The 26,186-nt window shown below is 47.8% G+C and overlaps 1 protein-coding gene across 1 annotated transcript; it reads right to left on the reverse strand.

Annotated features, from left to right (window-relative positions):
- Window positions 1-17,305: 17,305 nt before the first annotated feature.
- Window positions 17,306-21,442, reverse strand: FASLG (Fas ligand; the record flags this gene model as incomplete). The annotated part of the gene is made up of 4 exons (XM_080348791.1): window positions 17,306-18,318; window positions 18,761-18,814; window positions 20,638-20,683; window positions 21,053-21,442. The coding sequence occupies 4 exons, from the start codon at window positions 21,440-21,442 to the stop codon at window positions 17,921-17,923; spliced, it is 888 nt and encodes a 295-aa protein (XP_080204917.1). The 3' UTR covers window positions 17,306-17,920.
- Window positions 21,443-26,186: the final 4,744 nt, after the last annotated feature.

The following is a 26,186-nucleotide window of genomic DNA, read 5'->3' on the forward strand; positions in this document are numbered from 1 at the left end:
AAAAACCAACTCCCTTTACCAGCCAGCATATGATAGTAAACAACCAACATGGTTTTCAGACAAATAATGAAATGAACGGCCTCTGGATAGCTGGGAAATAGGAAACATCATGCTGTCCCAAACCTGGTGACAAACATGCATCCCTTGGCAAAAGGCTAAATCGGTAACCCTGGGCAGTTGCAATGCTTTTACCTAAGCAGGGTGTTAACAGCAGGACAAAAGGGCTTTGAAAAGAGACATGTTATTTCTCCCACTTAATTAAAAGCAGCTCACTTCATACATGAAAAACAACTCTGAGACAAAACCCTCTGGTTGGCACCATCTCAGAAGCAGCATAAATCACTTCAGCATGGATGAGAACATGAGGTATTACAGGACAGACAGAACACTGCAAGGAAGGAGGTATGAATCTTCCTCACTTCAAACTTCTCAAAAACCTTCCAAGGGACTCAGAGAGGGAGGACTTCCACCTTCCAGCCACACTCAACAGCCCCGGACAAGTGCAGTTTGCAAAGGTGTTACAGCAGGAGGGCCTCACTCTAGGCAAAGGTTTGTCCCTGCAGGAAGATGCTCAGCCTTTGACATTCAAACAAATCAGGGTCAAGAACATGAGGGTTACAGACAAAATGAAAATAAGCAATGCACTGCAGAGAGGAGAAGGCTAGAAGTACTCTCAGCTGAGGTACAACAGGGTGAGTTAAAAGGCCCCTTTATACAGGAGCTGCTGCCAGCTAACTCTGGAGAACCAGTATATACCCATTTCTTCTGACACACACTGTTGCTCCATTTTCTGTGCAGGCTGTGAGCACCCAGAGAATTCCTGGGTTAGAGTGAACGGCCCCATTGCTGCCTAGACCCTGGGTCAGCACTGGTCTTCAGAGGATCCAGGAGTGCCGAGTGGGTAGAGCTGCTCTCCCTCCACCAAGATATGGAACTATAGTGTGGTGGTGGTGGAAGAAAATGAGTTATTTTCTTTTATGTCTAATGGAAATACCTACTTGACAGTACCTTATCTCATCAGATCAGCTTTCAGAGCAAAAACATTTGTACTATGGTGCTTTTGATCAAACAGTCCCTGAGAAGAGTTTCAGATGAACTGCTTAAAGACATTCCCCAGCACTGCTCCTGGACTCAAACCCACACCGGGCAAAGCACCCAACCTTGGGGCAGGAACCCACCGCACACCATAAGGCTGCAGAGCCCTCCCTCCCTTACCTCACACAGCAGTGTCCACAGCCAGCTCCATCCAGTGTCTGCAGCTGCTCCGCTCCAGTCCAGCATATCCCAGTCTGCACCAGTGGGTTTACAGCAGGAGAGCTGGGAACACTCTGGCGGAGGTGCCTTTGTCAGAGGACAGCCTTGCACATGCCCATTTAGTCACTTCAGCTCTTATGTGTCAGGCTGAGGGAGAGCCAGTGTTCAGAGGTGCATGAAGGGAGCACAGATCTGGTCAGGCAAAATCATCAAGACTGATTTCACAGGTGGTTTCCTTTCTTGTAAACACCATTTGATCCCTGTGCAGCTGCTGGTTAGCGGAGTCTCACTATCTCCTTTGACTGTATTTTCCTGTGTGAAAAACACATGCAGGATTTAAGGTTCACGTTCCGGTTTATGACCACAAAAAGAATATTTTCATGACTGCCGGCCCGAAAGCTTCAGAGGCCCCCGCTCCCGAGGGGCAACGCGAGGAGGCCTGCAGATAGGGTGATGTGGAGCTGCACATTAGCCAAGGTCACAGAGACACAGCTTTCACTGTTTTTACAGCTGTGCAGTGTGTACAAGACTTTAGATTTATTTAAGAGTCAAGGTGCACAAATCCCTCTGCTGTCCAGGTATTGGTGACATAGGACAGAACCAGAACAATCCTTGTTGAATAGGATTTTGCTGCTTTTGGAGTTTGCTGAGCCTCTGTATCAGCAGCTGTCCCCCCAAAAAAACACCAGAGAAGTAGTTCTGAGCAGTTACACTAAGGATACAATAACCACACAGCACTGCACAAGCTCCCAGGTCAAACAAAAGGCCCCTAAGCCTCCGTCCACTCTCTAGCACTACTCAGTAACAGATATCTAGTGGATTTTTAAGGACCCAAGCTCCTCTTTTTTAAGCACTTTCTCAGCTATGAGGGATTAATTAGCACAAAGCCAGGCCACTTTCAAACACACACAGCAAAACCCAAGTCAGTGGTAATACCCTAAGCCTAGACAGGATCATTAAGCTACAAAATTCAAAGCATGCAGGTAGAAGAAGATCACACAACCTTACCTCCCAGCCAGCACAGCACAACTAAACTGGGCCCCACCCACCTCCACCTGCTTTAAGTAATTTGCCAATTAGGCCAATTAAGCTTTGGCTGAACCTTGTTCTCCACACAGGTGTGAGGGTGACTCAAATCAGAATTCCTCAGGTTCATCACCCCTCCCTGTGAGAAACAGGTGTTTTATTTTTCACCCAGATTAAGCTATTTTTTCACCAGTGGATCTCGGGACTTTGTCCAGTGAAGGAAAAAGCATTCTGTATTTATCCTCAAGAATGGTAATTATAAGCCAGAATTGTATTTCTTCTCAGCAATTCCTTAAACACTATGGTTTAAGTAGCAATCTCACTCCAAAGTAGATACTGCAGAAATTGACTAAGAGGCAGGAGGAATGAAAGTCACCCCCCACTGCCTTTGGTCTCTGCTCCTCTGTCTGTCCCAGCTCAAAGACTTTTCTGCTCCATGCCACAGGTAAGGCGGAGGGAGTTGCTTGCCCGAGGACAATCTTAAAGGGTCTACAGGGCCACTCCATCCCAGAAAGCAGTTTTGTTTCGTACCAGAGGGTTGCAAGCCTTGAGCTGGGGTTTGCACTGACAAATGATTCAGTGTCAGTTGCACACCCAGGTGTAGGTCACCTCCCAGGACCCCTCTAGTTCTCTGTTCTGCCCTTACTTACTGTGCCCGCATTTTCAGAAGGGGAATTTGGTCAGTCACATCAGTGATCAGAAGGCCCTCTATGGAAAGTAAACTGCTTTTAGATATCTTTTTGTTGTCCCTTTAGAAATAATCCAGAACATTTAAGGACTGCAAACCAGGGTTCAGATTAAAAGCACCGGCAAAACAAGTCTGCAGACAATAAAGCAGTTCCAGACAACACGTGTGAGCTTCAGCTCTTGTCTGTTGACTGGGCTGCGACTGGACTCTGCTAAGTTTCCCAATATTCTCTCAAGTGTGATGTCATTAGTTCTTTAGCCATTGTTACACCTACTGTCACATGTCACTGGTATGTACCCAGTCTCTGCAATTTCCCTCTCTTCCAAGGACTCAGAGTTAGCACACATCCTCTCACACAGCTTGTTCAGATGTTTAGACATGAGTCCCTAGGCCAAGTGAGAAATCAACAAACAACTTCTTATTATCGACAGGGTTGTTCTCCTCTCACTTCTTTCCACTTCTCAGAGCAAGTCCTGCTTACCCAAATAATAGTCTTCTCCAAGCCTATGATCGTTTTGTTACAAATGCTTGGCTTAGTTCAGGACTTTTTTTTGTATTCTTAGCAATTAAGAGAGCAGTGACCCATCTCTTGGTAAGGACATTTCAGTTAAACAGGTTATCAATGGCAGAGGAAGAGCAATGAAAAGCTGCAAACTATATCCAGCAAAGAGGTATTGTAGAATGCCCCTTCTGTGCACTCAGACCCTTTGCTTTCACATCAATACTGAGCACTTTGCTGGTGAGCCAACCTAAAACTTTCAGTTTGATACACTTCATAATACATTCAGCCCACACTGGTCCCAAGAGACTTATGTGGCAAATCTTCAGAAGAACTGGGAAAGCTCCAGTCCTAAAGAGTTTTAATAACACCCTGTATGTCTAAAGCTCTGCAGGGCTGCAGCTGGAACTAACATCATTGTGTCTAGCTGGCAAACAGTCTCAATAATGCAATACTGGCAACAGCCATCCTAACTTCTTTGGACTCAGATGCTTATTTGGATCTTAATCTACTTTTGAGTGTCCTGATGATTTTACTTTTAAGACTAGTCTGAACTGAGCTTCCCATTTAACATTCTCAAAGCAATCCAGGTCTGTTTTTGCCAAAACCCACTTTGATATGGTCATGTTTGGTATCTGCATCCAGAAGTCACAGATTAACAAGTCCGCAAATTTGCATGTGTAAAGCGGGGTGTTCGTTTAAATTGCACTTTTTAAACCTCTCTGCTGTAGTCTTCAAGGCCTCCATCTCTTTCATCACAGCAGTTCATAAGCTGTCCTGACTTCAGCTCCTTCCCTGTAGAGCATTTCCTGAGAGTGCTCATCCAGCCATGGCTGGGAGATGCAGGATGCACAGCAAAGCAGACTGTCTCTCAGGCTACAGGTGTGACATCCCTGATCCCCCCCACCAAAGCCCCTCCAAGGATCCTGAGACCCCATCAGGAAATCAAGATGGTGACAGTTATTTGGAGCAGCAGTGCATCAAGATTGCCATCAGAAGCATGCAAAACCCTGCTGGCTGTCCTGTCCCTGTCCCGGGTAACCTCTGCTTCCTGCCCAAGATAGCCTGATTTCCTGTAGCTGTGTTTACACAGAAAAAAAGAGGAAACATTTTCTGTTTGTATCTGCTGTTCTAATAAGTCCTGAGCTGTTTATCATGACCGCCACTGTTACGCTTCTTTCCGGGTGGCAGAGAGGTGTCACAGGGGACAGCCTGCTGTGAGCACCTACGGGTGGAACAAGCCTGTCACCCTAAAGGTGTCTGGAATGGGGAGGAGCTGTTCAGCCCCTCCTGCACATCCTTTCCTCCTCTCTGGCTGCAGAAGGAGAATTTCCCCGCATGACATTACCACCCTGAGTGCAGACACACTGAACAGAGGAAGGACAATTCTAGCTCGGAGCTGAGCCAGGACCTGGCGTCAAGACATAGGATGAGAAGGTGTGAAGAGCTCTCTGGAGAGCCCCTGTCCCGGCCCCTGCAGCAGGCAGGGCTAACCAGTAGGGCAGGGTGCTGGCATATATCAGTCCACCCTGTAGTTCTCAGTCTCCAGGTTCCTGGCCTGCATGGAACCAGGCTCTCTTTCTAGAGGGTGCCCTGAGCCCAGGGCTCTCCAAGGGAGGCTGCAAGTTTTGTAGAGAACACATGCTCAAGCTGTAGCCACAAGCCATCACCTCTGTCTCCCAGTCACAGGGCAAACCTCATTTCTGGGATAAACCCATGGCAAGCCTGCCAGACACACACACACACACGTGCTATCCCTGCTCAGTCCTCCAGGGACGCACGACCTACTCAAGGCTAAAACCAGCAATATTGGGGAAGAAGGTCTCCTCACAGCTTAGATCAAGAGCACTTCCTGCCCCTGCTAACACCGAGCATCACAGAAAAGTTTAAGCATCCTCTCCCACCCAGCAGAGAGGGCAGCGCAGGCAGCCACCATGGCCCTGAAGGAGACACAGGACCTCTCCAGAGCAGGCAATATGCCAGCCTGCAGCAGCATGGGGGGAGCCCAGGCCATGGATGCTAGGTAGGAACCACCCCAAGCATCCACATGGTCAACTGGAATGGGCGCTACTGTGGGACCGGGTGTGCACCTTGCTCAACAGTGGTGAGTAAGGAGTTTCCCAAAGGTCCTCAGCTCAGCACAGGCCACGGTGCCAAAGCACTCAGGCTGGGGAAGACTTTGCCACCCTTTGTGGAAAGAAGGGCCTTATCTCCCCCCAAGCCCTCACCACCACCAGATGTGATTCACCCATCCCAGCAGAGAAGTCATTTTCAGAATGCAAATACTTATGAATCACCTGTGAGTCTGGCTGTTTTGGAAGTATCACACCAGTCTCTCACAAGGCCACATTGCCCTGGCAGTTGAGGCTGTGAATGTCACAGACTACATGCCCTCCTGGCAGCATCATATAACAGACCCAAGGAACATGGACAGGACACAGGGACAGTGGCTTAACTGAGTATTAGTGGTGCATGGTGCTGGAGCCGGGAGCTGCCTTGCCTACAGCTGGGACCTCTTATTGAGCTTTCCTTGTGCCATCAAATATGTTTTTTCATGTGGCTGGAAGACCTGTGGCTTCTTTCAGCATGGAGACCCCTGCCAATGTCTGTCCAAACACTGATCCTGCCCACAAGACCCTGGCCCCAGCCCCCTGTTTCAGCTTCCTCCTTTACTGCAGGGTTAGTGTGACCACATCTTTCCTCTTCTCTTCTCCCCTTCAGCTAAAAATGTCCCTGTAACCATGCCATCACTCGCAAACTGCACACTGAGAGTCAATTCAGACCGGTATCTCCAGCATACCAGGCTCTGAGACAAAGGAGATTATATCTGATTCCCTTATGAAGTGAAAGGATGAGCTCTCTTGCTCATCCAAGCAGAGTCTGAGGGGCCCCAATGCAGTTCCTCCCTTCTGTGTTGTCAGCCCCCATACCTGCTCTTAGCCAATTCCCACCTCCAGGCAATGAGTTCAGGGCATTTCCCACTCCCCAGCACTTGCTGTGGCACCCATGTGTCCTGCCCTCCCTCCCAAACGTCTCCTGGCTGCTCACCCAAGTCACTTCTCCTCCAGGTCCTGAAATCTTGCAAACACAGCCAATGCAGTGCTCCTGTTCTCAGCTTCCAGGTCCCACCTCATGCTGGCAAAGCAGAGTTCTGTGCCAAAAGAGAAAGATGCTATTATCTTGCTTGCAAAAGTATATGAAGTATTTTTACAGACCACCTCTTCCCTCCTTCCAACACTGGAACGTAGCCACCTCTGGGTGAGACAAACAACCCAAACAGCATTAGCTACTTTGCCTCCTATTGTCTTCATCAGCGGTGCTGCTTTTGGGGCATTTGTAACTTTCCACATGCTTCCTGTCCCAGTGCAAGGGGGCCTGGAGTGGACTAGCAGGAGACTCTCCCAGACACAAGCCACTGTTCCTCACTGCTGCTTGCAGTCTGTCCTGCATCCTGCAGCTTCAACAGCTGTTGTCCCAGGCTTTTGGAGGAAACATAAGCTCCTCACACCATCATTTTCTCCCTCTCCACCACCAGTCACGTACTCTCCTCTGCCTGGGCACAGAGCCATGTGCCATACAAGCTGCATGGAGGGAAACTGCCTCAAGAGATGTATCGGCTTCAGGCACAGTGGTAGATGGAAGATAGTTCTGTTTTGGACACTCACCCACATGCATACATGCACAATTGGCTGCCACCTGCCAGTGTTCATAATTTTAGCTATTTTTTGCCTACCACAGGCACAACATCTCTAGTCAAGCTCATATTCCCCTCATCCTTAGCAATACCAGCTACTCCTTCCAATGTCTTAATATAAAGTGAGTAACTCCCTTGGAGGCAAGTTTAAAATAGAGTACATCCTAGACTTGAGTTCATGCATGCGTTAACAACAGTAAAGGAAAAACAAAAAAAGGACAACATGAAAAACATGAGTCATCACAGATTGCTGAGAGGACCTTGGAAACACTGGTTGTGAACACACACCCCTGCTTCACAATGCCACCATACATCAAAGTGCACTAAATGCTGACAAGAAACATATAAATCATCAAACCAGGTAACAATAAGAATCATACGTCACCTGGAAAGTCATCAGAAAAGTGCAACCACAAATAAAGAGCAAAGAACAATACAACACAGAATGCAAACCACAGCTACAGATTTCAGCTGCCAGTAAAAGCTATGTGGGAAAACACTGCCTCGGGAACACACATTTGTTGCTCTGGGTGAAAAAGGAGTAACTACTCCTGACACCAATGTTTTTTAATTTCAGAGGAGAAACTGTGAGGAAGAAGGCCCAGCAGTAAATAAAGCACAAGTGAACCACTCTCTCATGCTTTTATAGCCACAGCCTCAAACTCCTGCGTGTCCCTGATGTGAAAGAGCTTTGTCTCAGGACACGTGACACAGCATTCCCAGGACATCGAGCCAGAAAAAGGGGCACTTTCTAGGGGGGCTCCATAAGGCAGCATCCCACTGCACACCCCACACAGCTGCTGTAGCCTCCGGCATGTGGGGCATGCAGCATGCAGGCACCATGGCTCTGTGCTGAGGGGGCTCGACACCATTCTGGGGCAAGACGGTAAGACGCCACAGAGTTATTTGCTCACTTGTCAGGGAGGCAGCAGGTCTGAAGCCCCTGCGTCCTTGGGGGGGATGGACCTCACCTGCTCCTTGCTGGCTGCTCTCCACTATTAGACTAGATTTCTATAGATCCACTCCTTAAATTCTCCATAAAGCTTCATGTCATGGACTTACTGTGTTCACCATTTCTTATGTGCTTTTAGGAGAAGGTCAGGTGGGAACTTGTCCCATCCTCAGGGAGGTACTGAGCCTGCCTAGGGAAAGGGCCCCGAGATTTTTGTGAGGAGGGCAGGGAAAGAAGCCCCAGGGGGAGCTGGGTGTCAGCCTATGACACAGGGACAAGCCTTAGAGGTGACAGAGACCTCACTGGGGCAGCAAGGGTGCACTGGTGGCCACAGGAAAGGTCCCAGCTGCGAGAACTTAGTGGCCGTGGGGAAGCACTGTGGGGAAACCTTTTTTACGTCTTTTGTTCTCCCTCCTTGCACTGAGCTCTCTCTTACTAAAAAGAGTTTCTATTGAGGCTTTTCTTTCCAGCTGCTAGCTGTGCGTTCACACCCACAATTTCATTTTTAACAGACGACTGACCCATCGTCAACGTGCACACAAAGACTCGTTTCAGCCTGACCGCAGCAGCTCAGTCAGAAACACAAAACTAACAGAAGTTCTCCACACAAGTCTTCCACGCCTTCTGGTTTAAGGTTAATATTAGTGAACTGGCTGCCTTTAGAAATAAAAGTATTATGTCATCATTATGATATTATTCTATTTACTTCCAAATGTAAACTGAAAACACTTCAAGTGTCCTGCCTAAATTGCTGTCAGATTTAACTGCTCTGTGGGGAACTGCAATTTATATTATGTCTGGGTTTGCTCCATTTAAGGGGGGGTGGGGGGGGTAAGCTGGGAATGAGGGCCTGAGGTTGAGCCCAGGAAATAAGGAGAGGGAGGGCAAGTGGTGTTTTGTCCTAGTTTCTCACTATCCAAATCCCTTTCACTTAACAATAATTTCCCCAAAGCAAGTCTGTTTCACCTGTTACAGAAATCGGTAACTGATATCCCTGTCTTTATCTCAACCATGAGCCTTTACATCTTGTTTTCTCTCCCATTCTGTTGAGGCGGGGGAACAAGAGAGCAGCTGGATGGCCATTGGGCTGCTGGCCTGAGTCAACCCACCACAAGTACTATTATTTGAATCTGAAACATTCAGGGGTGTGTGGAGTATTCATCCAGCAAGTTTAAAATGTGTCACTTCTATTGCATATTCCAGGTGAGAGTCTGAGTGCTTTGAATGTGGCTCAGCCCTGCTTCCCCGCCAGGGAAGCCATCTGCTGGCCCTGTTCAGCACATGGAGATGCTGAGAGGGCCAAAAAAGAGCAGCATTTCCTTCTGCATCTCCAGTGGAGATGCATTTGCCATGCTGACAGGACCTTTGGAGAGCAGGGCCCCATGCAGTGGTGTGGGGAAGGAGGGATTCCCGACAGACATGCAGCCCCGGCAGCTCCCGGCAAGGCTGGGGGTTCCTGGAAGCCAGCACGGGGCTGCACCACATACCTGCTCCCTTTTACACTCAGCAAGAGAACACCAAGGTACTCAGGTTCTCATTTCTGTGTTCAACAAGCTCTTCAAGGCCACAGGAAATAGCACCTATAAAAAGTAGGGTTATGGGGGGCAGCATCTTTTTTTTTCTTCTCACAGAGGAAATCAGAAGAATGAGAAAAGCAAAAGCGGTTAATGAAAGACTGACTTTCCAAACCAATTATGTGAAGCATGCTTCTAACAGGCAAGTAATTGGTTCTGCAAGAGGTTTTCACACCCTAAGAGCAAAAGCAAAGTGTTCAGCAGTGGTACCCAACTTAAAAAGAAAACACTAGAAAACAGTCGCAAAAAAAATGAAGAGCAATTTGGTCACAAGCAAAAGCTCTGCCTAACCAAGAAGGCTGTACAAAGAAGCAATACCTGCTGTCTGAGTGACATTCCTGGAAAGTCAGTGATTAAAGGCAGTAACCATTAGTTTATTTTCTCCAAGCTGTATCCCTTGTTCATATAACCTTATTCTCTCTCTCCAGAGACTCAGTATGCTGATGCGACCTAGCTCTGGATTGCTGCAGAGGGGAGGCTCACCACTGTCACCATTTCCTTACGTACTTTTGGTGCTAGTCATAACCCCAATGTGAGCACTGCGGAGAAATCAGCAAGCTTTTCTTCATAGTGTCCCAAAATGTCAGGTGCCGAGCATGATTTACAGGCAATGAGCTGAAATGCAGCGAAATTAAAGCACTGCTGCCAAGTGCCAATTTTAGCTTTTGGTTGGTTGGTTGGTTTGGTTTTGTTGTGTGGTTAGTTTGTTTTGTTTTGTCCAAATAATTCAGTGTTTGTATGGCTTTTGGTGTGCTCTTCATTCAGCCCCAAACACCAGTCTTGAGCATGACAGTCTTGAAGCCTGCTGGTGTGTCCCAATGCTCTCTTATTTCATCCCCTCAGTGTATATTCCAGCTTCCTCCAAACAACAGGGCTGGATTTTTGTTTACTTGTGGAATTTGTCTCCATGAAGACAAAAGCCCAATGCACAGCACTAGTACTTCTCCTTTAGTACAGCGTATTTGATACAGCCAGGTCTGAAACATCTTTATTCTGTGACTGGGAGGGCACTAGATACAGTGATTACATGGATGCATAAACTGACAGACACATCACACCATGCCTTGCCACTGAACTCCCCTCTGTGCAGAATAAAATACACATGGTGACAAAATAAACAGTTCAAGGGCAGGGAGGCAGTACCTAAGTGTGGTTCGAGCTGGATCAAGAAACTGACATCCTCTTCTCGCCTGAGTCACACCCTGCAGCCCCACAAGCAGGGTCTCCACAGGATGCAATGGGGAGTTCTGAGCAAACCTTCCAAACAGTCATTCCCTGCCCTCGCTGCAAAGTCATGCACCAGGCTGGCAAAGGAGCCCTCGCAAAGATCCTCACTCGAGCCCTGGGGAGATCAGATAAACAAGATCCTCACTCAAGTCCTGGAGATCAGATAAACAAGCAAGTGCAGCTGCAAGTGCCAAGGCAGAAACGCCCCTTCGCCCCCAAACTTCAAAGGCTGTGACAATAATATCACCTTTACTACGGCCACAGCTCTGCTAACAGACAGTAGCTGGCTAAGCCACAATAACCTCCTGCCACTTCAAAGCCTTAAATTAGGTTTCAACAGCAAAGAAGTGCACACAGCATGGCAGGACCGCTCCATGGCGAGGACTCACAGTACACATTTCAGAGCACAGCAGCAAGGAACATTGCAAAGGCTGCAGCAGCACACTTCCGTGGCTTATTTGAAACTGGCTAGTCAACCCACATTCACTCAGACCAAGTACAGCAATGGGATTCGTCTGCTGAATGTACTGAATTTATCCTGGTCCTGTCCTGTTGAAACCAGGCAGGGAATTAGAGCAAATAACATCCTTTTTTGTTGCTAGAGCATCTCTGATCTTCCACAGTTTGAAGTGCTCTTTCAAGACTTTAATGAAAGCCTATTCTTAGATACCTGTTTTTGATGCAGAAAACTTAAGAGGGAACACACACACAGAGAATGGTAGCAAGACACTTGGTCAGCATGTCTTTGAGAGCCTGTGCTGAGAATGGGCAGCTTGCACCAGGTTTTTGGTTGACCCTGTGATAGCTGAGAATTGCACCAGCCATAAACAGATTGCACATTGCTTAGGGAATTTCCTGTTCACCACACCTCCAGCATAAACAGCTAGCTTGTAGACTGTTTCAATTAGGAGAGATAAATCTCCCTTTCTGATGTCTTTTTCTGAAATCTTCTGCCTCATCCGTCTTGCCTTACTAGTAACACCAGCAGAAACGCCTGTCCCTAGCACAGGGCTCAGGAGAGCACACAGTTCCGTTTTGATAGTCACTCAGATGGCACAAAAGGCTCCCCTGGCCAGCATGGGTTTCCAAGCTGAATGTCACAGGAAATTAGCTGACCAGCAGGCTTGCACTCCCCAAGAATGACCTGACAAAGGGGAACCAGAACCCCAATGACAAAAGGAAACTGGGCAAGGAGGCTTTTTCAACTGGTGTTGAAACTGCTGAGGAAACTGGTTGTGGAATCAGGAAAGAAAAAAAAAAAAAAAGAAAGAGACAGATGTAAAATCTCTGTGATGGTTCGTAAGTGAGGAAGAGAAATTGATTCTCTGTAGAGAGAGCTGAGTCATACAGAGCGTGCTGAGGAACAGTGAGGCAAGTGAGGCAGAGGGAAGCACCTTGGGGTTTGTTGTTCCACCTGTAGCGTTTTGTCTCTTTGCCACCCAAAGCAAAGAGCAGCTTATTTTCCAAAACCCTTGAGTCCTCACAACAGAAAGCCTTTGTGTCCATTTGCATGACTGGCAGTGTGTTGGCAGGGGGTAACCAGCCAAACCAGTGCCTACTGGATCCTAAAGCGGCATTGCCAGTCATACCCACCCTACCACAGGCGGGGACCAGGGAACTCAGCACCTTTTCATGCCGCTGTCTGGCAGAAGACACCATTGAAGACATCGTTGCAGGCACCACCAGCAGCCTCCTGCACCACAGCCTGCAGTCCCACGTCTCCTCTGTCAGGGCTTTGGTCATGTGCAGGGAATGGAACATTTGACTCTCCATGTTACCCTGAGAGATGAATCAGCACCAAGTTGTCAAGCTTTTCTTCTCTTTCTCTTCTTTTTCTTTGAATTAAAGTCAACAAGAAATTCACATGCAACTTGCCTCAGCTTACATCAGAATTCGTCCTCTTTCTTTACTCACCTCATCCTCTCTTTTGCATTAAACCTCAGTCACTTAGTCATGCCTAAAATTACACTTCTGTAGCCATGATGCAATATGCCCACACGTCAGATTACTAGAAAAAGAATAGCAATATTCAAGTTTACCTCCCTTCCCTTTTTCTCCTTTCTCTAACGGCTAGACAATGCTCCTTTCCAACCTGGTAAAAATTTGACAGTTGTTACAGCTCTTTGTGCTGGAACAAATAACCCCACAAGACATTCTAACAGAAACTTAGAAAAACACAAGGCTGGCTTCTGTTAAATTAATAGGGAAAAACAAATAAATAATCGACCCCTCAAAAAGCAACCAAAGCAACAATTAAACTTGTCAGATCAAATAGAAGGTTGCTGTCTGAACTCACAGGATTTGACTGACTTCAGACATATCAGTTCTTCCATTCTTACTCATGCTCACTCTTTCTTCTCCCTGGGTGGGCTACAGAAACAGTTACATATCACACATCTCAACAGTGACAGTTCCAGCTAACTACAACAACTGAGCTGTGAGGTTTCTGAGCCAAGATGCGTATCTGACAGAGTCTGCCAAACACTAGTCCATGCTGTGGCTCCGCTTCTTGTCTCTGATGCTGATGCCTCAGTAGATACTGGGAATCAGCTGGAGATCAGCAACTGCTCCTTCTGCTTTTGCATGACAGGTGCCCTCCAGGCCTTTGCTATGCACCAGTCACCATCCTCACCATCATGAGTGGCCACAGACTGGTAAGGAGGTAAGGACACAAGAATGCAATATGCAGTATTGATGTGACGGATGCTGGCCATAGCTGTCTGGGGATGTTTCTCCCCCTCTGCCCAGGGAAAGCAGAGCTGCAGCAGGCACTGGCAGATCTGTTCCCAGCACATCACCTCCCATCTCCAGCGATCTGTGAGAAGCAGCACACACCACACAGCAGCACCACTCATGGCTCATCCTGCCTCAGTCTTTGCTCATTCTCTGCCTCTCAGAGCTCATTGGGTGTCTCTCTGCTTCCACTGCGCTTTTGCTGTACCAGAAGCAATGACCCTGTCCATAGTATCCTTTCTATAATGCAGTCCCTTCTATCACCTTGCTTGCTGTACATACTGAGCCTACACAAGGTTTTCAAGACACTAGCATGCTACTTTCTGCCCTTTCTGCCACCCAGAAAGGTAAATAGGATGCAGCATCTGATACACATCAACCACAAAAGAGTCCGTATCTCTGTCAAGCAGTTTGCTGTGCTTGGCCACACAGCATCACAAGTGTTTCTATATCATGCAGAGCCCTGATTTGGGTAGCTGCACACCCCAAATGCACGGGCCCTGCTGGAAAGGGTTCAGCTGACCACAGAAGCTGTGTGTGTGCCTGCAAAGTGCCTGCAAGGTGCCTGCTGGCTCAGCGCTGCCCAGGTCCCTCGGGCCAGACCCCACAGGAAGGTGTGCTGCTGCTGCCTGGGAGGAGGATCTCAGCTCAGATTATTGCAATCCAGAAACATGACCTGCAGAGAAGAGTCCCTTATTTTCCTCAACAAAAAAAGGAAAACAAACAAAATATATGTGTGTGTGTATGTATGTATATATATAAATAATCACAATGGCCAGCCCTGCCAATGAAGTTGGAATATCCTTTCCAGTACAAATAGCCTTCCTTTGCTAGGGAGAAAACAAAATATTTGATAATTTCAAAATAAATAGAAATAATTTTGATATTTATTGAATAATTTTAAATATAGTGTCAGAGCTATTAATAATGTCAACATTAAATATTCATTAAGTATTTAATGCTAACAATAAGCAAATAATTCACTAACTGAACAGCTCATTAGCTAAATAAACAGATGACTTTAATAAAGCTGTTGTAGCACAGGCAGTCTATGAATTGACTCTGTGTAGTTTAAATTGCATAATCCTGCCATGACCTTATTTGAATTTTTAGTCAGAGCCCACAAGCTAAGTAGTGGATTTTCTCCGGGCAGCTTAGAGTGATATTTGAGGAAACGATCACAAAGAAGAAACGTGTCTTACTGGCAGCCGCGCCACTGACTCACCACAGTCAGAGCTGCTCCCTGACTCAGAAGTAATCCTACCAGCACCTGGCTTTGTCCTGCGAGGATAAGCCAGCTCTGTCCACCTCAGGAGATCCCAGCACTAGTTCTAAAATGACTGTCCATCCCTCTGTGCCATTGTCTCTGAAATTTGCAGGTCTGCCTTGCCTTTAGCATTCCAGACAGAAAGATGAGCAGATACTTGCCCCTGCTGATGTGCAGCAACAGCAGCAACTAAATGACCTACCTCTCCCAAGCTGCTCACCAGTGAAGGAAGCATGCACTGTCCTCAGCTAGTTTTGCCACAGAAATAGCTGCAAGTTTGCAGACATGCGTATATACAGATGTCCACTGCCCACTTAGATATCTGGTCACTAGGAAAGTGATGCAGCACAAACAGCAATCAGAAGAGGTTAGCAACTTCATGCCTTGGCTGGCAGGGTCTGGATCCAAGACTTCCATCCTTGTGCTGTGTGGTTTGTCACTCAGATACTAGTAGGGGGTGGGAACAGCAAGAGAGCATCAATCAAGTAAAAAGGTCCCTAAAGTTTGACCTTTTGAGGAATTTTCCATCCTGAGAAATGCAGTAGAAATATCTGAGTGCAGTGGTTACTTCATGGTGACCCCACCAGTAGCCAGTCCGCTTCTAAGCTTCAAAGAAACAGTTTTCCCTGAAGCAAGCAACATCAAACCACAGGCCACACACCACCGAGATCAGAACAGCACAGTGGAAAAGAAAATAAATGCTGCAAGCTGCTGAAGAGCCACTATTCACTGTGACCCACATGAGAGCTATGAGAAGGCTGGACCACAGGCAGAGATGACGACGCATCACAGCCTTCCTGTACTGCCTGGTAGCAACCTGACAGACAGCCCTGGGGTTAACCCATTGTGGCACCCTCTTCCTTTAATATGGAAGGCATAGACACATCTCCCTCTCTCTCTGGTGCTTGAGGCTAGCAGCTTCTTTTGTTTGACCCCAGAGCCCGCTGGCCAGGGTGGTTAAGAGAGAGGAGAAGGGAGCACAGAGGCTCTAAGGAGTCGCTGGGCACCCACAGTCAGTGTGAGGGATGCTTGGAAGCTTCAGGGGCACCCCACAGCCAGAGTAGGGGTGCAGAGAAGCTTCTGGAGTGGCTACAGTCAGATCTGATCAGGCTATATAAAATGGGATTCTCATCAAGGCCCCGGCTTGCGTGGACCTCTTGGACCACAAGCCAGATGCTGCCACCAAGAGCCCTCCCGGGACAGGGATGCCATTTGCCTCATCTCCATGTGTAGGTGAGTCCTTACTCTGTGCTTCAATATAAGCAGGTGTATTTCTTTAATTCCTCGCAGGATTGTGAGTGCTTACTCCGTGCTTCCATATAAGCACATGTATTTACTCCATGCTTCTATATAAGCACATGTATTTTCTTTAATAATTCCTTGCCAGATTCAGGCAAGTGTATACTTTTCCCAGACTCAGGGATGGCTCTGGCATTGTTTTTGGTGAAGCCACGTGTATGCACACTGTAGATCTCCAGTAGTATCAGTTGCTGCACCTTTAATAATTACCTCAGCTGATATTTGAACCTGTATTCAAGTCACTTTGGAGAGCTAGAACCCCATCTTCCACTAGCCAATCTGCTGTACTTTTTTTTACTGAATGAAAGTTTGTTTTGGACCCTGCTGTCCCACTTCGGGGTGCCTCTGCGACACCCATGCAAAGGAAAAGCTACATGGACCAGACAGAGTGAGCGAATTTTTTTTCTTTTTAAAAATTTCCTTTTCTTGCCCTTCAGACTGTCATGTGGGAAATGCTGCTGCAGATGGAGGATACATGGAGGAGCATGGTGCCTTTGGGGATGGCAGTGCTTCTGGTCAGCAACAAATTCTGCTGTTTCAGTGCTGGAGCCCCAAAGTTCCATGGCAGGGACCCTGCCAGATTCCTGCTATGCTGCTGGAGAAGGAGTAGGGTGCTGGCCCCTGATCACAGGGCTTTGGCCATTGCAGAAGCTGCTGCCCCAAACGAGGAGAGAGGATAGTGCCACTTACTAGAAAAATATACCTTTATTTACCATCTGTGTTTTGCTCAAGACAGCATATCGTGTGACAAGGGGACAGCCAAAGCCATGCTGTTGATGGTGGCTAGCACACCCCTACCTGCACCAAAGCAGGGGGTGGCAGGACCTGGTCTCCACGGGGGATCTTGATGTGTTAAAAGAGCAGAAAGGGGGTTGAAGACAATGCTTTCATCTCAGGCCCCACTGCCCTCCACCGCTGTGTTGTTCAGGTCCCATCTGCAGAACACATGGCCTCCTCACCAGCCCCACCATCACAGCATGGCCATGGATTCTCTTCAAGGCTGGGACTTCCCTCATGGCAGCACTGCTTTGGGCACATTCCTTGCAAAGCAGTGGGGATTAGTTAAATAAATGGGTTAGGGGACATTTTCTGCGACAGAAATGGTTGATAACTTAACATAAAATGAACATATCACATGTAATGTGCCAGCCAGAAGGCAGGTGCCTACTGCTCAGCAGTCACAGTGCCCAATGCCCAGGCAGGGTGGCCAACCACGGCTCAGGTGGGCAGGTTGAGGCCCCCCACACAACTCCTTCCCACCCCACTGCCCATGGTGTGGCACAGCACAGCCCAGGCACCCATAGCCCAGGCTCAAGGGGCTTCCTCAATGCCTGCCAGCTGCCCAAGCTCACCAAGGCCATGATGCCATGTGAGGCCGCTGGCACCAGCATCTTCTCAGGTAGCAAGTAGTGAGTTTCAACAGGGTCTTCAGCACACTGCATTTTGAGTTTGTTGTTTTTTTCTTCAGAGGGGGATAATGTGTAATTCTCTTCAGGTTGACACAGTCTAGCCCTGGTGCTTCCCAGAGGTCTTCTTTCAAGACTTCACCAGTTGCTTAAGCCCTCTCACAATGAAGGGCAAAATATGGTTTCTTGGTGAGCTTTGTGGTGCAAGACCCTGGCTTGGCCACTGCTGCTCAGCCAGCACTCACCTCTCACATGTCCTAGTGTGTGTGAGGCACTGCCGGCCATGATCCAACAACCCCATTTAAAGTTTGAATAAGCCAAAGAATGTCTTAGATTCCTCAAAATTAACCAGAGCAATTTTGGAGACGTTGACGTGCAAACTGTCCATCTTCCTGAGCTTGAATAGAGCCCCCAGATAGCTTTTCCGGGCCCATGTTTTCTGACTTGTACAGTAGTTGATGCCTTTGTCCTCCATCAGCACATGGCTGCCTGGTGAGGCTGGGTTTTTCTTGTAGACAATATGGGTTAACATCTGGCTGCTGCTGCAGACGCTGCCCCGGAAAAGCACGTTGGAATACACGAAGTACAGGCCGGTCTCATTGATGACAAGGCCCTGATCACGGTACTCAATGCCATTGGTGAAGGCATGACCGGATATAGGTTCCCACTCTAGAGGGAGGTCCCGCTGGGCTGGGTTCCCTGGAAGCCAAAACAGGAAGACAAGTGTGGTGAGTACATGCAGTTGTGTGGGTTTTGCTCAAGTCCCACTTTATGTCACAAGTCAACTGTTGTCCAAACCCTTGTCTGCAACATGGAAAGTCTGCCCCGACCTCATGCTGGTGGGAGCTCTCATCTTCTGCTCGCTCAACGCCAGCTGCTTGTGACAGCCTTCTGCCCTGCACACGCCAAATGCAAACCAAAAACCAAATGAAAAAACAGAGCCCTCACTAAAAAGCCTAAGTGATGGAAAGATTTTAGCTGTGGTGTAACTTCCCACTGTCAGAGCATATGTGTTACCAAAGGAAAAAAAGGAAAGCCTGTGCAAGGTGGACTCCTCATAACTACAACCATGCCACCCACTCACTGAGCCACATCTGCCCTGTCCCCCACTCCCACATCTTACCGGCCCCTCAGCACGTACCTGTTAAGTGTGCTGCCTTTCTCACTTCCTTTGTCATTGACTGTTCCTTTTGCCCTGCACAAAAATAGGGAAAACATTAGCCATACACTCCATGGAGAAGCCAGCCCAGAGAGCAGAAGGGAGCCAACCACACAGCTGAAAGGGAGCCGATTCAGGGCATGTAAGCACCACGGCTTAGTGCAACGAGGCAGAGCTGGGCAAACACTGCAGGGCAAGAGATTAGGTTAAGAAGGAAGAGTTCCAGCAAAGGATTCCAAACATGATCTAAAGCAAGAGGAAGGAACAAGAAGAGGTTTCATCTTAAAATGGCTCAAGTTGGTGAGCTCAAGCAGCTGCCTCTCACTCAGGGTGTAGGAGAAGGACAATAGAAGCCTTTTGTCCAGCACCTCTGGCCCATGTCCTGTCACAGGTGAGCCTTCTCTATTGCCCCCTCCAGTCCAGTACTGCCAAAGGCAGATGTAGCCATGGCAGGGGACTGTCTGCTGAGTACCAACCCTCTTTACAACTGGATCAGAGAAGACAACTGAGACATCCTGCAAACTATCCCACTGACCAGACAGACCTTGTCCTCAGAGAAGCAGAGCAGAGCTGGGAAAATTTTGCCTTTCCTGGAGGGCTCGGTTCCCCTCAGAGGGAAGGGCCAGTTACAGTGACTTGGTATTAGGATCCCATCCCACTCCAGCCTTCCCTTCTCAGCATCTACTTCCAAGCACCATGTTCTCAAATTTTAGAAGCAGCCTTTTCTCAAGCCAACTAAGTTTTCCTCTCCTCCTTTTCCTTTACACTATTTCCCTGGCTCTGTTTATGCATCCTCCTCAAGAAATTCAGGGTTACTGCTCATGACTTATGTTCAGCTTCTGCTAAAGTATCCTGTGATCAGAGGACTGAGCATCCAGTTAAAATGACAGCTCCCCTTCCCCTAAGCAATAGAGTACAAAACTTATTGATAGGGGAGTTGATGGGTACTGGAACTGCCCTTTCCAGAGAATTTTGATATTTCTAAATTTGTTTTCATTCAGTATCAGAACAAACTTGAAAAGAAATTAACTTTCCTACTAACCAAAATCCTCAAGGGGAAAAAAAAGTGTTCCGATCTAGCAAAAATTGTCCAGAGAGCTGCAAATTTCTTTCTGACTTGGCCATCTTTAAACAGGGAAATTCTTACTGATAGCATTAACGTAGAATGTAAAAGTAAAATAATAGTTTGGAAGTTCAGGATATGCTTTTTAAATTGTTCCGTTCAGATTGAAACTTTTTTTCTAAATGAAATTCAGAAAAATCAGCAGGTTCTTGTGGAAAGTTTCAATTTCACTGAAATGACATTTCTAAAAGAAAAAGTCCCATATAATCAGGATCTTCTCAACTCTCTTTGGCTGCAGTGATACTTTGCACCAAAAGAATTTAGGAAAAAATAAATTGCACTCTCAATGGTGGGAGTCAATCTCCCACACCCAAAACAAATGAAGCCCTCTGCATCCCCCAAAAATATTGACTGAGGAGAGAAAGTAGTAATGTGTGGTGCCTGTCTCCATTCCCCTCCTTCCACGCACATTCTTGCTATACATTAGGACAGCCAGAAACTCACTTTTGCAGGTGACTACCCCCGGTGTCATTGTCCCACTGTGCCTGGGAGGTCCAAGGCAGAGGGGCACTGTCCCAGGAACCCATGGCTGACACCTCTAAGCACCCCAACAGGCAGGGTGCAGAATCTCATCTTCACACTCCAGAGATAAAGCCCTTTTTCCAGCCAAGCAAGTGAAATCAGCGCTTTCAGAGCATTGAGCTGTGACCCTGCCTTTGCCCACTGGTGAGGAGAGGGAAGAGCTGGACAGAATCATTCACACGTGCTAACACAGAGGAGTTCCTCCTCAACTCACCTTTGAGCTTCTCCAAAGCTGGAGGAATGTGTTCACTGCTGGCAGACTGTCAAAAGAGCAGAGTGACAAGCTGTCTTAGCAGAGTGAGAGCATAAGGGCAACCTCCAAAGCAGCCAAGAACTATCTTGGACAGTAGCTAATTCTGGGTGCTCATGGGAAGCTGCAAAGTGCTAAGAAACATACAGAGAGAGACACCTTGCTGCACTCAGAAACACAAAGACATCCAGATACAGTCACTAAAGCAGTACCCCCCCACCCCGGTAATAAGCAACCCCACTTACACTGCATGGCAGACTTCTAACCAGCCTGCCCCTTGGGGAGTTTTGTACCACCTGAGCATCTCTGACCCAATTTTAAGTTTTTATTTTTTCCCCTTTTTGCCCAGAGCCCCTGTGAGCAGCCAGGCAGACCTCACCTCTCTGAGTTCAGCCAGTTCCTTCTCCAGGTGGAAAATCTGAAACATGCTCAGCCCCACGCCAGTGAGGGCCACCAGGATCAGCAAGGAGATCACCAGGAAGCTGACACTCCTCCTTTCTCTGTTGTTCCTTGGTTTTTTCCTCCGATCAGGTACTGGTGGTGGAAAAGGAGCGACGGGGGGTGCTGAGGGACAGGAAGCACTTGTGTTGGCACAGCCATCCACCCAAAAGATCTGGGGGTACACGTAGTTCAAGTTCTGCTGCATGGCTGGTAGTGGGATGGCCTGGATGTGCTTGGCATTGTCTTCCATATGGCAACCAAAAACTGCCTGGGCTGTCCCGGATTGAGCCCTGGGGGAAGACCCAGCTCTGCCTTTATACGCCTGCATCAGTCCAGCAGCGAACACCTCAGCTCAGATGCTGCAACTCTGTGAAAGCCTCAAGCATCAACAGCAAACCCCAAAGAGCTTCCGCCTTCGGCTGCAAGTTGAAGGCACCCGCCTGCTCCTCCCACACCAAGGCAGCACGCACAGAGAGCGGGACAAGCCTGGCGGTAGACTGTGCTCACACAAAACCGCACTGGCAGGCAGCTCGGGAAGCAGGTGCGCTCAGCAGCCAAGTGCTCATGGGGCACGCAAGGGCTGTGCTGCCCATCAGGGGCTGAGTAATCAGTCCAGCACACACCCACCAGCCAACCACCCTTTCCAGCAGCCCACTCAGGCAGAGGCAGCTGCTTTTCCGCTGCCATGTCCTGCACCAAAGCAGAGCAAGAGGAATGACAAAACCTCTGGTGTCCAGCTCAAAAGAGGAGAAGCAGAGCTGAGGACTCCTCCCCTCAGCAGAAGGATGAAGACCTGATCCCAAGAGCAGCTGTGGGTGCTGGGGAATTGCTTCATTTCACACAGGATGACTTACTGCTGTCTGTTGTGCATCCCGCCTTTTCTTTGGCTGCTCTTTGGGGCATGGATCCTAAGTCACAAAACACCAGTCACAGACATCAATCCACTGTGAATAAAAAACAGCCAGAAAAGTGGAAGACATTGTAAATGCAGCAGCCTCAGCACTAGCAGCCCATGTAGAGCCAGCTCAGTGGGCTGCTCTCACCCACACCGAACCACCACGGGGCACTGGCCAGGCTGAACCAGCAGTGTGCTGTAAAGTGGGAAACACGCAGTACATGAGCAGGCTCTTCTGGCAGCTTCTGCTGCCTCTCTTGCCTTTGCAAGTACTCAGTCTGGTACTAGGGTCCTCTTCTAACCCAAAGCAGTTTTAGAGAGGGAAAGGCTTTTTCATTATCTCTTCAGGTGAATGCTAAATACTGCAGCAAGACCTAACCTGGCTGAGTAACTTGTGATTAAAGCCTGGGATAGACACTGTACTACTCTTCTTGGTGGAATTTCTCTTACATTCCAAGAAAGGGTCCAAAATTCAGGCCATGCTGCAAGGACTAGCACTTATAAGACAAACAAACTGGAGATTTGTCTCCTCTGTGGCTGAAGGAAGCAATCCCAACATGCAGGCTTTGATCTTGAACATCAAAACTGGGGTCTGAGAACAGAATGATTTAGCAACATACACACACTTATTTCTCCAAAGCAAGGGCTCAGCTTTCCGCCAACCACACCAATAAGTCAGATGTGTCCTCAAAGACTTGCCTGCACCGCCAGACACCCCACTGCTTTTTGAAGATGTTCACCACAGCCATTTGCTGCAGCAGTGATCTGCAGCATGAGAGGTTTCAGCAAGCTACCTGGCTCTTTCTTGTACTTCTAGGTTTCCAACATAAAATACACAAAAGAAATATAAAATTTAGCTCCATCAGTTTAAGCCTGGTCATGCCTGCCCTCTCTGCGTTCCAGAACAGTGCTAGTGCTCCCCAGCCAGCCTGAGGACAAGTCCTCATCTGCTCCTACAATCATCACAAGAGAGGGTCACACAAAGGGCTGGGCTCAGCTCCACAGCTCCTGTGCCACATGCTGAGCACAGAGAAAGAGATATGCCTCCAAGGCACAGGGAGCCCAGGGCAGCAGCAGGATGGTTGGGCATCTCCTGCCAGCACACTCTCCATCACACCCTGGCACAGCACTCCAGCCCTGCTGCTGCCACCAGCATCTGAGCTATGTGTGGGGGGACTTGCAGTCAGTGCCTGCACGCCCTTGCTCTCAGAGCAATGAACACAGAGTGCCCATGGGTCTTTGGAACACAGACAGGGGTGTCAGGGAGCTCCCATTTATTTAATGGCCTCTCTGGCCTGTTTAGCTGCTGTAAAATAACTGACAGTTCCATAACTGGATCCCCAGACTTTCTCCAAGTTGGGGGCATTGCTGACAAGCCCATCAGAAGTCATCAAGCACACAGCTTTGCCTGAAGAGGATCCAGACTCAAGTTTTTTCTGACACTGTGTTTAATGCAGAGAGCTCATCTTGGTGGGATTGCAGGCACAGTAGCAGTTTCCTTTAAATGTCAGAAGCGTACTTATTTCTCACCCACCGCTTCCTATTTTCACAAAGATGCCTTTTTTTTATGGGTGTGTGAGAGGGTAGAGACAATGAAACCATTTCAGCCATGTCTGCTGCATCTTCTCTTTCAGATGCTCAGATCAAGAGCCTGCTAATACCACATGTTGTGGCAAGCCAAAGACTGGGGCTATTTTACCATTAGAGGATCATTTTGGGTGCACAGTACACTTCTAGAGACCTCTCCCTTCCCAGCACACTCTACCATACTGGCCCCGCTGTCACACTCTCCATTTCCCCTGTCACCACCTCCAGAGATCTCCAAGATGACACACACCGGAACACAGTGGCAAGTGGGGCTGCGTGTGCAGCACAACATGCCTGTAAGCTCTGCATTCTGCTGGCTTCCCATGGCTCAAGCGACACAAAGTATTAACAGGGCTTTTGAAATAGTAGTGGGACAATTTGCCATAGATAGACACTTAAGTCCTGTGAACCTATTTGGCTAGAAGGCCTAGAACTAGAGCTCTCCTAAAATATGGGGCAAGAACAGCTGGGCAGGAAAGGAGGACATAAAAAGGACAAAAGGGGTGTCAGATTTGTCTCTCTGCCTCCCTATCCCCTTCTTTACCCAGTCTACAAGACGCATGCTCTGTTTTCACCAGCCTCATTATGTCATTTGAACAGGAGGGAATATTCTCAAAGAGAAATACCTTCCATATCCTTTATCGGAGAATCAATCCCCTTTGCCAAAACCAACAAAAGACAAGCCACAGTTACACAGACAGAAAAAGAAAGAGCCCCAGGCTAAACTATGCCAGATGTAACTACTGCAAACCCCTCAAGGATCAGGCACAGCTGGCAGAAAAGATGACATCCATTAACACTCACTGACGCATATGGTGGGAAGAATAATTGAAAGCACCATTCAGGACAAGGCTTCTGATTTTCCACCAGGATTTTCCTTACCACAGTGCTAATTCCACCACCTCTACTACCAATCTGGAGAAAACCAAGCAAAGTAATATTTGCAGATTAAAATAACTGGTAAGGGATCCTAAGTAACCATGAGGACAGAGAATTTGATCAGAAGAAAACAAGTCTCAAAGACTGCAGATCAAACCCTTTAGATAGAGTATAACACCCTAGAAAGAAAACACAGTTCTGAAACCGACAAAGAGGCTACACAGCAGGACATGAGCTTCCAGCAGGGAAAGCCCACAGGCTTCCATTGGGATGAGCTCACATATAGAACTAGACAGCTACAGACAGCCCCACAACCTGCATTGCAAGTTTATGTTCAACTTCAGAGGGGCTTGGGAAGAAGTTGCAATAACTGCTTGACAGCAAAGGTGTTCAACTTGGTCCAGTCAAAAAAGATTGGCAGGGAGGGATGGAGACTGTGTGAAAAACTTGTATAAAAAAAGGATGATCTCCAGCAGCAGGACAGTCTTGAATCTCACAGAGAAATGAAAAAATCTTCCCAGGGAGCCACTAACCGGGAGCCAAAGCTGAAGGAGTTTGTGCAAAAAAGACATGGATTTTTGACTGAACATCAGAATGGATGCTTGTGAGAAATGCCTGCAGAGGTAGCAGATCTCCACCCACTGAAGCCTTCAAGGGGCATTGAAGACACCGGAACTCACCCAGACTTGGCAGTTAGCACTGACATATTAGTGTAATTTCTTTATTACCTTTTTTTTAACAGTTCATTTTCCAAGACAAGGGTGATGCTTCTCATTTCTTCAACAACCGCTCTCCTTACTAGAAGGATTTGCAGCACACAAAGCCATATCCTTGGTGTCAACAGCACATGAGAGAGAAATTAACATATTAACACTCAAGAGCAGGTTTCAAAATCCATTTCTAATGGCTCTGGCATGGTGTTGCAGTGCTTAATACGCTCCTCTTCCAGCAAGCAAGGCACTTTGTTCTCTCCATCATGATCCCAACAAGCAGGCAGCAGCTCTGAGTTCAACAGAAGGGGTACTGGGCTCTGACCTGACACAGAAGAGAATCCAAGCAGGGAAGGAACCAAAGCAGCTGAGAAAAATGGGCAGAATTGAAAGCATTAGATTTTATTTCTTTTGTGTCTGTAATAAAAGCAAGGAAATGAGGCACAGTGGTTATGAGGTAATGGGATCTGCTGCTTGAATATCCGAGAAAAAGAGAAGCAGGTCATTTCATGAAATACGCTAGCTTAGTCATGGAAGAAATGGAACAAGGGGATGTGGCCACTGAGAGGTTGCGAGGAAGACCACAGCAAGTGTGCAGGTGGTGATTTCCCATCCTCTAGTGACAGCTGAGAACCTCACTCACAAGGCCTCCAGTAGGATCCATGCCCTGCCCTAGGCTGCCAGCACAAAGCCAGCCATGGCCCTGGAAAACACTGTCTGCCTTCGCTGGCCAACATGGCCCAGTCAGTATTTGACAACTTTATTCCTTCTTGGGAGCAGCTGTTCTCAGGCCATGAAAAAAACCAAAAAACAAACCAAAACAAACACAAACAAACCAACCCCCAAAACCCACAAACAAACAAAAAAATCCCACCACCACTACTACACACACAAAAAACCACCACCACACACCAAAACCCTCCAAGATCTACTTTGAGATACTTACTGGGTTCCACCAGGATCACACCTCAGCCCTGTGTCACTGAGCAAATTCAGGCCTT

The sequence above is a fragment of the Nesoenas mayeri genome (genome assembly GCF_963082525.1).
Source record: "Nesoenas mayeri genome assembly, chromosome: 8".
Classification (NCBI taxonomy): Eukaryota; Metazoa; Chordata; class Aves; order Columbiformes; family Columbidae; genus Nesoenas; species Nesoenas mayeri.